The 13,898-nt window shown below is 42.9% G+C and overlaps 1 protein-coding gene across 1 annotated transcript; it reads left to right on the plus strand.

Annotated features, from left to right (window-relative positions):
- Positions 1-1,134: 1,134 nt before the first annotated feature.
- On the plus strand, positions 1,135-13,761 carry copa (COPI coat complex subunit alpha). The gene is made up of 30 exons (XM_035633802.2): positions 1,135-1,345; positions 1,698-1,811; positions 1,935-2,008; positions 2,265-2,345; positions 2,481-2,557; positions 2,880-2,989; positions 4,610-4,719; positions 5,528-5,627; positions 6,142-6,360; positions 6,536-6,686; positions 6,801-6,867; positions 7,027-7,102; positions 7,204-7,286; positions 7,734-7,959; positions 8,329-8,467; positions 8,782-8,944; positions 9,028-9,174; positions 9,411-9,600; positions 9,697-9,792; positions 10,019-10,107; positions 10,304-10,427; positions 10,653-10,742; positions 10,855-10,958; positions 11,111-11,257; positions 11,376-11,516; positions 11,735-11,917; positions 12,091-12,201; positions 12,341-12,502; positions 12,624-12,818; positions 13,347-13,761. The coding sequence occupies exons 1-30, from the start codon at positions 1,306-1,308 to the stop codon at positions 13,404-13,406; spliced, it is 3,669 nt and encodes a 1,222-aa protein (XP_035489695.1). The 5' UTR covers positions 1,135-1,305; the 3' UTR covers positions 13,407-13,761.
- The last annotated feature ends 137 nt before the right edge of the window (positions 13,762-13,898 follow it).

A 13,898-nucleotide genomic window follows, 5' to 3' on the forward strand; every position in this document is an offset into this window, starting at 1 on the left:
TCAGCATAAAAATATGATAACTGTTAATACGGTAAATTAAACAATCCCAACATTGTAGTTTTAAGTTTTGTCACTTTAAATGTATGGCATGGAGATTAAAGACCTGAACATGAAAGAATCTGGAACAAACCATCAAACACCATGTTTATATAAGCCGAATGCATTTAAAAATAATTTAGTATGTTCAAATAAAGTGATAATAGTGGAGTAAACATGACAGAAGATGTATCTACATATAAATATGAAATGTTTAAACACAGAAAGTGACAGGCTTTATGTGTATGTTGATTCTAAGATGATTTACATTTTTAACTCAACCAGCTGCAAAATTTAAATGCTGCTTACAGATAGGATTATTTAATGATATGACATTATTCCTGGGGTCATTTTCCTGTGTAAAAAATAGAAAATTAATTTGAGGTCTTCTTACTATCTTTTTGCAGAGTTTTCAATTTGTGTGTGTGTGGGTGTCAAACTACTCTGTCCTAAGTTAGTGATGAATTTTCAAACTAAACATTTAAACACTTCTTACACAACACTGAACCACAACTGCCTTTATTTAAAAAGGGAAAAAAGTAGGGAAAATACAATGTCACCATAAGATCCATTTAGTAGCCGCTGTGATTAGATAAGATAAGATAAGATATACCTTTATTCGTCCCACAATGGGGAAATTTGGTCGTTGCAGCAGCACAGTCGACAGAATATAGCAGAAATAGCAGAATATAGAAAGACATTTAAAGAAATTTAAAAAAGCAGTATGTATGTACAAAATATAACAATAAATGTGCAGCTTTTAATCAAATCACATGGTTTTCATCAGCAGATGAATTTCACTCAGCATGTTCCTATTTGTTCCTCGAGGACTGTTCAATCACTGGAGAACCATCTGTCGTGATAGAAAGATCCAGAACAGCTACTAAATGGACTTTACATTAAATTCAATGGTCTTATCGGTCCGTATAGAAATCAGCTATAGAAAACGGCTATCTAGGTGCACTACTGTTACATTTCCTCCGCTATGCCCCCTGTCGGTTCGGCTCTATGTGTTATGGTTCTATCTGCCGCCGCCGTGGCGATTTCTGCGTCACACATTTTTTTCACCTCAAAACTTTATTGTCCACAGCCCGGAAGACACAACGGACTACGTGTCAGGAAGAGAGGAGAATCGGCTCAATGGGCGAAGGCGACCAGGCCGTCTGACTTCCCTTCGCTTCTGGACGATTTCTTCTTTCTTCTAATCCGTTCTGTGTTTTCATGCTTGGTGTTTAGTGAACATTTCAAAGTACCAACCGCCTCGTGACGATGTTGACCAAATTCGAGACGAAGTCGGCCCGTGTCAAAGGTAAGAGTCTCCCCGGTTGTGGTTAGCATAGGAGCTAACGTTAGCTAGCTGACGTGATCCGGGGCCAGGTATGTATGTTTTAGTAAATAAACACATTTCTTATTTCAAACGACTCGTGTATCACAAACTCTCCCTCCTAATTGTTTATATTACGTCTTGTTTGTATATTATGTAGTAATAATGACACCACCTGCATGTGTCATGAGCCTTCGAGCCTAGCTAACGCAACAGACTGCTGCATTTAGCTAAACGTCTGGTTTCCTCTCGTCATGTGTTGTTTGGTAACGGGGCCTCTTAGCTGGCCTGTTTGCAAGTGACGTTATTGAATTAGATTTCTATTCTTATTTTGCAGGTCTAAGTTTCCACCCCAAAAGGCCATGGGTTCTTGCAAGCTTGCACAACGGAGTCATCCAGCTGTGGGACTATCGGATGTGCACCCTGATCGACAAGTTTGACGAGCATGACGGTAAAAACAAAGTGTTGTTGCTCATGTGGAAACGATATAGATCATCTTGAGTTCATCATCCCAACGTCCACTCTGTCGTTTTGATGAGGTGTGGGATTTGCCTGACGTTGTCGTCGCCCACAGGTCCCGTCAGAGGAATCGATTTCCACAAGCAGCAGCCTCTGTTCGTGTCTGGGGGAGACGATTACAAAATCAAGGTGAGGCTTGAAGAAATGTGACAAAGCAGCAATATTTAATAAAACGTAATGTTTTTTGCAAAGTCTGCACCCAAAATATTGTTTGTTTCTATTATGGAAAGTGTCAAGGTTGGTGTTTACTCACAGACTATGTCACACACAATGAGGCGGGAGAGTAAACATCTGCAAACACTCAGCTGGAGTCTACGCCTGCCGTATGAAATGTGCTATATAAATAAATTATAACTTTGAATTTTAATATTTCTGCTTTGACCAGGTGTGGAACTACAAGCTGAGACGCTGCCTCTTCACCCTCCTCGGACACCTTGACTACATCAGAACCACCTTCTTCCACCATGTGAGTTTTTCTTAAAGCTATTTCCTATCTAATAGATAGTTACCTCCTGTTTCGAGGGTCAGGGTGACAAAGACGCAGCGTCTTGTAAAAGGTCAACCTGCTATTAATTAATTCAAACGATTTCACTTCCTGTAGGAGTATCCCTGGATTCTTAGTGCCTCGGATGACCAGACCATACGCATCTGGAACTGGCAGTCGAGGACCTGCGTGTGGTAAGACACACTTATGGTTCATCCATAAAAAATGAAAATTTTAAGACTCTAAATCATTGAAAACTCATAGAATCGAAGGTCATACTGAGTTTTTTACATATTTCTGAAGTTCGCATAGGTGCATGTGTTGAAGAGAGGACTGCAAAAGTACTTGTTATTGCATTGTCACATTTAATGTGAAGTATTAAAGGAACTCATTAATCAGCACTCGCCACCCTCAGTCACTGTTTTACAGAACTGGGAGCATTTAAATGTTCATGTTTGACCGACACAAAAGCAAAACATTTCTGAATGTACCTTGTCTTGTGCTCTTTATCTGCAGTGTGCTGACCGGCCACAATCACTACGTGATGTGCGCTCAGTTCCATCCAGCCGAGGACCTGGTTGTGTCAGCCAGTCTGGACCAGACTGTGCGAGTGTGGGATATCTCCGGTGAGGGCTTGGGGACGGCGGACAGGAGGATGGCGAGCTGGGTTTTGGGGGCGGGGTCAGGGGTGTAGGGACAGAGTGGTACAGAGGACGAAGAAGAAGGTGGAACCGGAAGAATATCAAGTCCTGTTCCACCTTCTTCTCTGTCTCCTTCAACTTGTAGACGACAAATCTCTGTGGGCTGTTTGCAGAAACACTTCTCCTTTCAGGACAGACTGAGACAGGGACATAGATGTAATGTTAGAACATATTTATAGTGTGGTATTTGTCAATTGAATACTACCCACTGTAAATGAGAATTCTGAAAGAAGTAATAGTTTATTAAAAAAAACAAAATGGGAGAAGAGTTTCTGTACCTCTGCATGCTCTTAAAACTTTGTTGTTGCTGGTGTTTCTTGCATTTTGTTTCTTGTCCTTCTCTGCTTGTCTTCTCACTAACCAAACCATTAACTGCTTCACATCCCTTGTGATTGCATCCCTTCATACCATTTTTAAGGAACTAGTTCACTCGACCTTATTGCACGATGTACAAATTTCATTCTTAACCCCCCTCCCCCCATTTTAAGAGAACATCCTTTAGCATTAGAGAGAGGGTCACTTTGGACCGTCATCGGTAACTCATGCTGCTTTTTCTACTACTCATTTTAAATTGCATCAAGAAAAATAACAGCCACCATCACTAACTGGTTTGAAAGTGCATCTTTTACAGACTTAAACTTGCTGATGTTAAAATGTTCTTGCATTCCTCCTGGCAGTCTGTGCACACCCGGCTCCGCTACGGAAAATATAACCTGAAATATACAAACAAACAATGTTTGTATTTCTTGTAGCTTTACTCACTGTATTATTATCAACCTCTTTTCCTAATTCATAACTGAAACAAGTTAGAATCTGTCAACTCTGCACGTGACTCAGAAACATGCATGAGCCTCTAAGAAAACAAACTCATAAAAAACTCCTGACATCCAACGCCCCATCAGAGCACGTCTTCACAGTGGCAGCCACCGCCCATCCCACCCCACCCCCATCAGCCAAGTCCATGTGCACTCCTTGTGTCCTCCCCATCCCACACTCTCCCTGGAAACATCCACACCTGCACATGGGTTCCTACTAGTGCCAATTCTCTGTGTCCTTCCTCCTTGCTGTTGAACTATTGGTTCACCACATTGTTTTAAAGGGCAGGAATCATGAACACAAGCTGCATTATCTTAAATGTTTCATTTGTTTTTCCTTATCTCATTTGAGTCTGGGAGATAATCAGTAATCTGCTGTCCAACCAAATCATGAGTAATTGTGATTTTTCTTTTCTGATTGCCAGTGATTCATTAACCCGATCAACAGCAGCCATGATTGTTTCCAGACTCAAGTTGGTGGGGACTGAGAGAGCAGAAGTTGTGTTTGTTTTTTCCAACCCTGTGTGTGTGTTCGGTAGTCCAACAGTTCTCCCTCCTTAAATTTAACCATCTGTAGTTTCTCTGCTTCCATGATATCGTCTCGCATTCGATTTGTTTTGTTGACTTGTATCATGTTTTTCTTCCTCCTTGTGCTTGGGGTCTTTCTCCCCCCCCCGTAACATGAATATGGCTCCCCCCTTGCACGTGGTGCTCTGACTGTCGGTTCCAGGTCTGAGGAAGAAGAACCTTTCTCCTGGTGCCGTAGAGACAGATGTGCGAGGCCTCTCTGGTGTTGACCTGTTCGGTGCCTCGGATGCCGTCGTCAAGCATGTCCTCGAGGTGAGCAGAAACTTTCACACAGGTTATTTTTGTTACTTAGTAAAGAAGAGATGTAGTCAAACGATTGAATCAAACTTTAAATTTGAAAGGAGAGTGACGGAAAACTGCTCGCTGGAAACCTCTTCAAATTTATTTATTTGTGCCCATGAATTCTCAGGGAGGGTGTAATTGATGGTCTCTCTGCCGTGATCCTGTAAATAACTGTCTTAACTGTAATAATCCTCCGCCTGCAGCTACAATACAAAATTATCTTGTTAGACATTAAACAAATCTTTTCCACTGAAAAGTGAGCATGGTAAAAAGTTCACTTCCACATTTCAGTCCTGTTCATGAAAAATACCATGAACTGGGATTAATTTATTAAAACTGGGCATTTCTCTGAATTATGAATCATGATTTTCTGCTAGATTTTTTTTGTTCTGAGTTATCACTCAAGGTCAAGAGATGACCAGCCCAAGGAAATAATATTTCTTTGCCAGGTCTGGGTTTTAACATCAATGACAACAGTTTGAAATCAATGAAGAATTGGGACAACATTTCTACACTTGCACCTTTATGGAGGTGGCGATGAAGATGAAAATTTCATCAACTTGGGGAATATATACTCTACTTTTGTAAATATTAGCATTTCCCATAAATCTATTAATTATATTGTTTACTGGACAATAATGGTTTGATTTTGTTTAGGTCTAATTTTCTCTCTGAAATATTTCTCCCAGAGAGGGTCGTTGGTGTTCAGTGTCCTTTAGCACAGGTGACAGATTTTTGTTTGGCTTTGTGTGACTTGACGTTGTGTGTCTGTGTCCAGGGCCACGACCGGGGAGTCAACTGGGCAGCCTTCCACCCCAGCATGCCTCTCATTGTGTCTGGAGCTGACGACAGGCAGGTCAAGATCTGGAGAATGAATGGTGAGTAGTTGGTGTCCACTGACAAACCTCCTGCTACATGCGTCCACCTCTCAGCCGGTCCGCTGCTCAGGACCAGGAGTGAATCCGTGTTAGCAGATCTCTGATTCCCAGGTTTCCAGCACTCCCCTTGAAATAGACTTTGCCAGGGAGGCTGAGCAGTGTGGATACCCCCCATAATTTGAGCACCCTCTCCCTCTGGGACCCGGGGGTTTTTATAACTCTTGTGTGAGAATTTTATGTGAACTGTAATATGGTAATGAGAATTCCAGTTTTGCACTGAAAGCATTTAATCAACAGGTAAATATGTCTGTATTTTTAGACGCATTTCTCTTCTTTCCGACTCTGCCGTTTAGATTTACTGCATTTGTTGGTGAATTTGATTTTAGTTTAGTTTGATTACTATTATTTTTTGAACAACTTCTAATTTACATTACAATTATGTTGTGTTGCTGTTCACTTAAAAAAAGGAAGAGAAAAAGAATCTCTTCTAACATCTCTTCATCTCCTGGTGTAGAATCCAAAGCGTGGGAGCTGGATACGTGCCGTGGTCACTACAACAACGTGTCCTGTGCCGTCTTCCACCCACGCCAGGAGCTCATCCTGTCCAACTCTGAGGACAAGAGCATCCGGGTGTGGGATATGTCCAAGAGGACCGGAGTGCAGACCTTCCGTCGAGACCACGATCGCTTCTGGGTGCTGGGTGCTCATCCAAACCTCAACCTGTTCGCTGCGGGTGTGTATTAACACTGGTCTGCATCTGATCACGTTTACCAAAAATCATATACTTGGTATTCGAAACAAGGAAACTACACTTCTCTCGTCTTTTTTTTAAAAAAAAGTCACAAAATGGCTTACGAGTTGTAGATGTGACATTTTTCTAAAAGATTGTACTGTTGTATGTCCTCTAGGTCATGACAGCGGCATGATCGTGTTCAAGCTGGAGCGCGAGCGTCCGGCGTATGCCGTGTACGGGAACATGCTGTACTACGTCAAGGACCGTTTCCTCCGCCAGCTGGACTTCAACAGCAGCAAAGACACTGCCGTTATGCAGCTTCGCAGGTAGGCGCTCTCTAGTGTTTGTCACATCCAGTGACACCATCTCATCTCTTGTTCTGTGTGGTTTGGTCGAAATATTTTCTAAAAATGTTGTTGTTATATATGATCTTGTCCTAGTGGGTCCAAGTTCCCAGTGTTCAGCATGTCTTACAACCCTGCCGAGAACACTGTCCTGCTCTGCAATGTAAGTGCCTCTCAATCCACACACACACACACACACACACACACACACACACACACACACACACACACACACACACACACACACACACAAACACTAACTGAGAATGTAGACGGTTATGTTTTTCCACTTATTTACTGTAATACTCTGTATCTCCTGCAGAGGGCGACCAACCTGGAGAACAGCACGTATGACCTGTACTCTATTCCCAAGGAAAGTGATTCTCAGAACCCTGATGGTACAGAAACGTCTTAAATTAGAATTTTTAAAAACATTTTTCCTCAACTGTACTTGTCATTGAATATGTTGGTCGAAGTAACGTGATCTGTCTTTTCTTAGCACCGGAGGGGAAGAGGTCCTCTGGTCTGACTGCAGTCTGGGTGGCCAGGAACAGGTTTGCTGTCCTGGACCGAATGCACTCTGTAAGTCTGTGAACAGGTTTTTACACAATAGACCAATTCTTAGAAAAGAACAAAGTCATACATTGACATGGATTTGATATTGAAAAGGCGGGCAGTCAAAAATAAATGGAGAAAAAGAAAATGTTCATCTATAGTTTTATCATCCATATGTCGATATAAATGATTGTGAAGAATGGTCCATCAGAGGCATTGAACTTCAAATTTGGTCCAATTTTGATTAGAGTTTATACAGACTGCAATTGCTAAGGATGAGTTTATATTTCGTGGACTATATATTCAGTTTACTTGACAATGAGCATTTTACGAAAAACACAATTTTTGTGGTTAAATATCAAGCAAATTAAATTTTTTCAATTGGTTAAAAGTATTACTACATTATAATTATTATAATATGAGTATTTCTATTTAAATAGTTCATTCAGTCATTTCCTTCTCTCTTTTTTGCAGCTGCTGATTAAGAACCTGAAGAACGAAATTGTGAAGAAAGTCCAGGTGCCGAGCTGCGAAGAAATCTTCTACGCGGGGACGGGCTCGCTGCTGCTGCGCGACGCCGACGGCGTCACCCTGTTCGACGTGCAGCAGAAACGCTCCCTGGCCACCGTCAAGATCGCCAAGGTCAAGTACGTGGTGTGGAGTGCTGACAACAGCCACGTGGCTCTGCTGGCCAAACACGGTGAGTGGATAAGCTGAATATCTGCACGTACAGACAAGGATGCTTATCAGAGAGGCACAACATCTTTTATCTTGTTTGTGCTGCCGTTGGCTGTGCCGTAGAAATATTTCTAGCTCTGACCGATGAGCCCTTGAGTTTTTACAGACTTAGAATAAACTCATCATAAAATCATTTTCGGGTGATTGTGGAAATCCATTGACAAACCACACAAACCCGTACACAAAACATGCAAAAACAACAACAACCAATGCCAGTTCTCAGCAGACCAACGACGGTTAAAAGCTGATGTTCATCGCCATAGATTCTTAAATTCTTAAAACAAACAAGCATTTGAGTCTAAAGCTACTTTTCTTTCGTCTCATCCTGCAGCCATCATGATCTGCAACCGTAAGTGGGAGAGTCTTTGCAACATTCACGAGAACATCCGAGTGAAGAGCGGAGCCTGGGACGAGAGCGGAGTCTTCATCTACACCACCTCCAACCACATCAAATACGCCCTCACCTCTGGGTATGTGCTGCTGAGAAGTGCCTTGTTTCACGTGATGCAACATTAGGCACAACTTCCAACTGTCACGAGGGTCGATACGAACACTAGTGTAGAGGCACAACAAGAACCGGTTTGTTAGACAGCATGTATCCTATAGAAAATACCTTTTGAAACAATCCCATTCCGAGACTTAAAATGTTAACATCGCATTGGTTGTTGAAACATATGCAGCTTATATATGCCTGTGTGTTTTACGCATCACTTCTTTCTCCTCGTTCATTGCTGTACTTTATTTTTTAAACTTCTAACCTGGTACTGTTGTCGTGTTCCTGCAGTGATCATGGCATCATCAGGACCCTGGACCTGCCCATCTATGTGACTCGTGTGAGGGGCAACAGTGTTTACTGCCTGGACAGGGAGTGCAGGCCGCGTGTCCTCACCATTGACCCCACAGAGTACCGCTTCAAACTGGCCCTGGTCAACCGCAAATATGATGAGGTGGGTCTGTGGTGATTGATATGCTATACAATTCTCTTTTGTTCTCAAACGCTTGCTCTGATATTCTAATTACGATTGTCCAGGTTCTCCACATGGTGCGCAACGCCAAGCTGGTGGGTCAGTCCATCATCGCCTACCTGCAGAAGAAGGGCTACCCTGAGGTGGCGCTGCACTTTGTCAAAGACGAGAAGACTCGCTTTAGTTTGGCTCTGGAGTGTGGCAACATTGAGGTGGGTTGCTGCTGAACAAACTGTCTAGTTAGGACACCTTTTCTAATTCACTACACGTACCTTCTCTGAACTATACTCTTTAATGTTTTTCTTTTACCTACATTTGCATTCATACATATGTTAATACTTCCATGTTTTCAGATTTGCCAGTAATATTGTCACACCCTGAATGTGTTCTCCATCTGCTGTCTATGTAAAAAAAAGATGTCATCATTACTTTTGCTCCATACTTCCAGGTGGCGCTCGAGGCAGCCAAGGCCCTGGACGAGCGCAGCTGCTGGGAGCGTCTGGGCGAGGCGGCGCTGCTGCAGGGTCACCACCAGGTTGTGGAAATGTGCTATCAGAGGACCAAGAACTTCGACAAGCTCACCTTCCTGTACCTCATCACTGGCAACCTGGCCAAGCTGCGCAAGATGATGAAGATCGGTGAGTGATTGGAGGCGCTCAAATAGAGAGATTTGTTTGTCTCGAGTTTGCAAATATCTCGCAAGTAAAGCTGACGACTGTTGTCTTTATGTTTAGCTGAGATCAGAAAGGACATGAGCGGCCACTACCAGGCGGCTCTCTACCTGGGAGACGTCAGCGAGAGGGTCCGCATCCTGAAGAACTGTGGACAGAGTGAGTTCACTTGTCACCTTTAACTACATTCTCTCTGTTATTCTACCCTCATCGTCCTGTACTTCATTGAGGCTCATTTATCTGCACACTTCTGTCTACCACCTTAAATGTGCGTACCTCTCAGCACTGCTTGCAAATTCCCCTTACTTAAAATTTTTTAACTATGGAATAAAAAAATAAAGAAGCCAAGAGATCTTACTGATTGTGTGTATCTTTGTTTGTGCAGAGTCTCTGGCTTACCTGACTGCAGCCACTCATGGGCTGGATGAAGAGGCCGAGTCACTGAAAGATACCTTTGACCCAGAAAAGGAGACGGTGTGTTCAGAAAAAAAACATCCTCTGTACCGTCATACACATAATATGAATCATGAGTAACCTACAGTCAGAAACAGATGAAATAAAGTAGGGTTTTTATTTTTTTGTAATTTCAGGAGCACCACAGCCCCTCTGAAGTTATCATATTAATACATAATTTTAATGATGGTACTAATGGTGGGTGTTTGTCTTGTAGGTGCCTAAGGTTGATCCAAACGCTCAGCTGCTGCAGCCTCCTCCGCCCATCAACCCTCTGGACACCAACTGGCCTCTGCTCACTGTTTCAAAGGGCTTCTTTGAAGGAGCCATCGCAGCCAAAGGTGAGTCATCAGCCTTGACAGATGCACATATATAGTCACAATACATGTGTATATAAGCGTGCATGTATGTACAGTGACTGTGTTCCTTTCAATAAATACGACTGATTGGTTGTGACAGGTTTCGGTTAACTGCTCACCTGAAATACACCAGTGAGAAATGTCTTCCATTTTTGGGCGAAAAATAAAAAGTGAATTATGTGGAACTATTTTATTTGTCTGTTGTAGGAAAGGCAGGTCAGATGGCTGCCGACCCGGACATGGAGGCTTCAGGAGGCGAGGGCTGGGGAGACGATGCCGAGCTTCAGCTGGATGATGGTAAATTAAACCCCAAAAATATTATTACTGGACCTGTCAGGGGATGACGATTGTGTCAAATCACCTCTACTGCAGCATTGAATTAATCTCTCTCCGATTCTCTCTCTCTCAGATGGCTTCATGGATGCCCAGGAAGGATTAGGCGAAGACGGGATGGTGAAAGAGGAAGGAGGAGGCTGGGAGGTGGAGGAAGACCTGGACCTTCCTCCCGAGCTGGTGAGAGGAGCTACATTTTTTAACACTACACACAAGACAAGTTTTGATAGATTTCCCCGTAGCTTCACATTTTGATTTCCCAAGAGATGAAACCGGCCACTGAGCTTGTCATCTTCGGTATATTGTCTTATTCTCTTGTTTCCAACCATCAGGACCTGCCGGCCGGTGCAGGCGGAGGAGCAGAAGACGGCTTCTTCGTCCCTCCGACCAAGGGCATGAGTCCGACCCAGATGTGGTGCAACAACTCCCAACTGCCGGTGGACCACATCCTAGCTGGCTCTTTTGAAACCGCAATGAGAGTATGTTCATCATTTCTTTATAATATACTTTTTAAAGATAACATGTATAAAGTTGTGCCCGATTATTTATTATTTACGAATTATACTGACATTTAGTGTTCACCCCTCTCTACCACAGCTGCTCCACGACCAGGTCGGAGTTGTGAATTTTGGCCCGTACAAGTCGCTGTTCATGCAGACAATGTCCCGAGGCCGCAACTGTTACCTGGGGCTGCCCTCCCTTCCCTGTCTGCGCAGCCATCCGCAGAGGAACTGGAAGGTACAGCTTGTTTACGTGTTTTATTGTATACATCCCCAGTGATAAAATTTCACTTTTTAGTTTTCCTTCGGATTTTAGGTGTCTTGTCTCGAGAGTTTTGCTTTAGTTTTGTTTAGAATAAGATTATATTTAACTCTTTAATAACATCTGGTCCTACTTTTTCTGTTTTTCTTTGTAAATCTAATAAGCAAATATACAAATTTTTTTTTTTTTTGTAGGACTGTGGGGCGAAGCAGGGCATTCCTGCTGTGGGCCTGCGCCTCTCCGACCTCATCTCCCGCCTGCAGCAGTGCTACCAGTTGACCACCGCCGGGCGGTTCGAGGAAGCTGTCGATCGCTTTAGAGTCATCCTGCTGTCTGTGCCTCTGCTGGTAGTCGATAACAAGCAGGAGATTGCAGAGGTGAGTGTCAGGATCTACTTTGAAATGGCGATCAAATAAATCCTAGGCTGCACATACAGCACTGTCAAATAAAGCAATGTAGCTCACGTGTGCTCCCGGATACTGTATATTAATAATGCGACTGTGTTGAATGGGCGTGGGTCACTGATGTGATTGGGATTTGTGTGTTTCAGGCTCAGCAGCTGATCACAATTTGCAGAGAGTACATCGTGGGTCTGACCATGGAGACGGAGAGGAAGAAGCTTCCTAAAGACACATTGGATCAGCAGAAGAGGCTGTGTGAGGTAAAGAAGATGCTGCAGACTGACAAACTGAAAACCTGCCAAAATGTTTAATTGTTTAAATTCACACCACAGGGATGTGTTTCTGCCCTATATCAACATTTTCTGATGTATGTGGGTTATTTTTCTTCCCCTCATCTAGATGGCGGCTTATTTCACCCACTGTAATCTCCAGCCCGTCCACATGGTGCTGGTGTTGCGCACAGCTCTCAACCTCTTCTTCAAACTGCGTAACTTCAAGACAGCTGCCAGCTTTGCACGCCGCCTGCTGGAGCTGGGGCCGAAGCCAGATGTTGCACAGCAGGTTGGTTGTGCGACATCCCACTGAATCGCCGACTGGGATTTCATGCTGATATTAAAGTTTTCTTTCGACACCGTTTTGTCATCTCTTATCGTAATGTCAAAACTCTTTCCTTACTATGCAGACCCGCAAGATTTTGGCTGCTTGCGAGAAGACCTTGACAGATGCCCACCAATTGAACTACGACCCCCACAATCCATTTGACCTGTGCGCTGCCTCTTTTGTCCCCCTGTACCGTGGACGCCCTGTTGAGAAGTGCCCTCTCTCGGGAGCCTGCTACTGTCCTCCATACAAGGGCCAGATCTGCAGGGTCACACAGGTGAGTCTTTTCCATTCAACATGAAAACGCTCTTCAAAATAAGAGCATGCATTAATATATATTTTTTTACTTACGGGAGCATCGTCTACCCCTAGAATCACCACTATATGGGGAGAAATGAGTCCCAACATTTCTGAGAAATACAGAATTTAAAAGCAAGTCCATTTAATACCCCATAACAGTCACATTACATCTAATACAACTCTCTTCAAGGAAAGACAAAAAATAGAAACACATCAATACCATGTAGTCCAACTACTTAACTATGTAATATAATTAACACATCCAACAGTGTCACCTAAAACCAAACATTATAAACTTTGTAAAGATCGAGTTTAGACTGCATTTAATTGTATAAATGTATCTTTAAAAAGGGAAAACTAAGGGGTGGGGAGTAGTTGGTGGGGCCTTCCTGGTGGTTGTATGTGTATATCCATTAAAAAATAGGAAAGCATTAGTAAGTGATGATTTTATTCACCGTTTCCTCCTTATAAATGTCTAACCCTTAAATTTCACCGTATTCTCTAGGCGACTGAGATCGGCAAGGATGTGATCGGACTGCGTGTGAGTCCACTGCAGTTCCGCTAAGAGGATATGGAGATGAAGAATCTGCTCTGCGAAACACATCCACACTTACTCTGTAGAAATAATACCATTATTGACATGTGAAATTTAAAGCAGAGATATATATATATACACGTTTGTTCACAGCGATGTGAAACCTTTTAAATTCTTTCATCTATCTTGATTCCATGCACCACATCATTGCCGAAAGCTTTTTCTTGTCACTACTGCTGCATTGTCTCTGTGCTGTGGCTTCATTAAACCTAGCTGTTGTCTCTCTTCTGACTAATATGAGATGAATGAGTAAAAAAAAAAAAGTGAGCAGCACTGCTCTGTGTATCTGGTCGGAAATAAAAATAAATTCCTGTTTGTGAACGGAGATGTTTGTTTCTGTGGTGTTCTTGATGTGGTAAATCTTGGCCAATGTGGTTACTCTGAAGCCGCCGACTGGAGGAGGGTGAGGTTTCCTGTGTATCATATAAAAGTGGTATAGGAATATTGAAAGTGCACTACAGG

The sequence above is a fragment of the Scophthalmus maximus genome, chromosome 5, assembly GCF_022379125.1.
Source record: "Scophthalmus maximus strain ysfricsl-2021 chromosome 5, ASM2237912v1, whole genome shotgun sequence".
In the NCBI taxonomy this organism is placed as follows: domain Eukaryota; kingdom Metazoa; phylum Chordata; class Actinopteri; order Pleuronectiformes; family Scophthalmidae; genus Scophthalmus; species Scophthalmus maximus.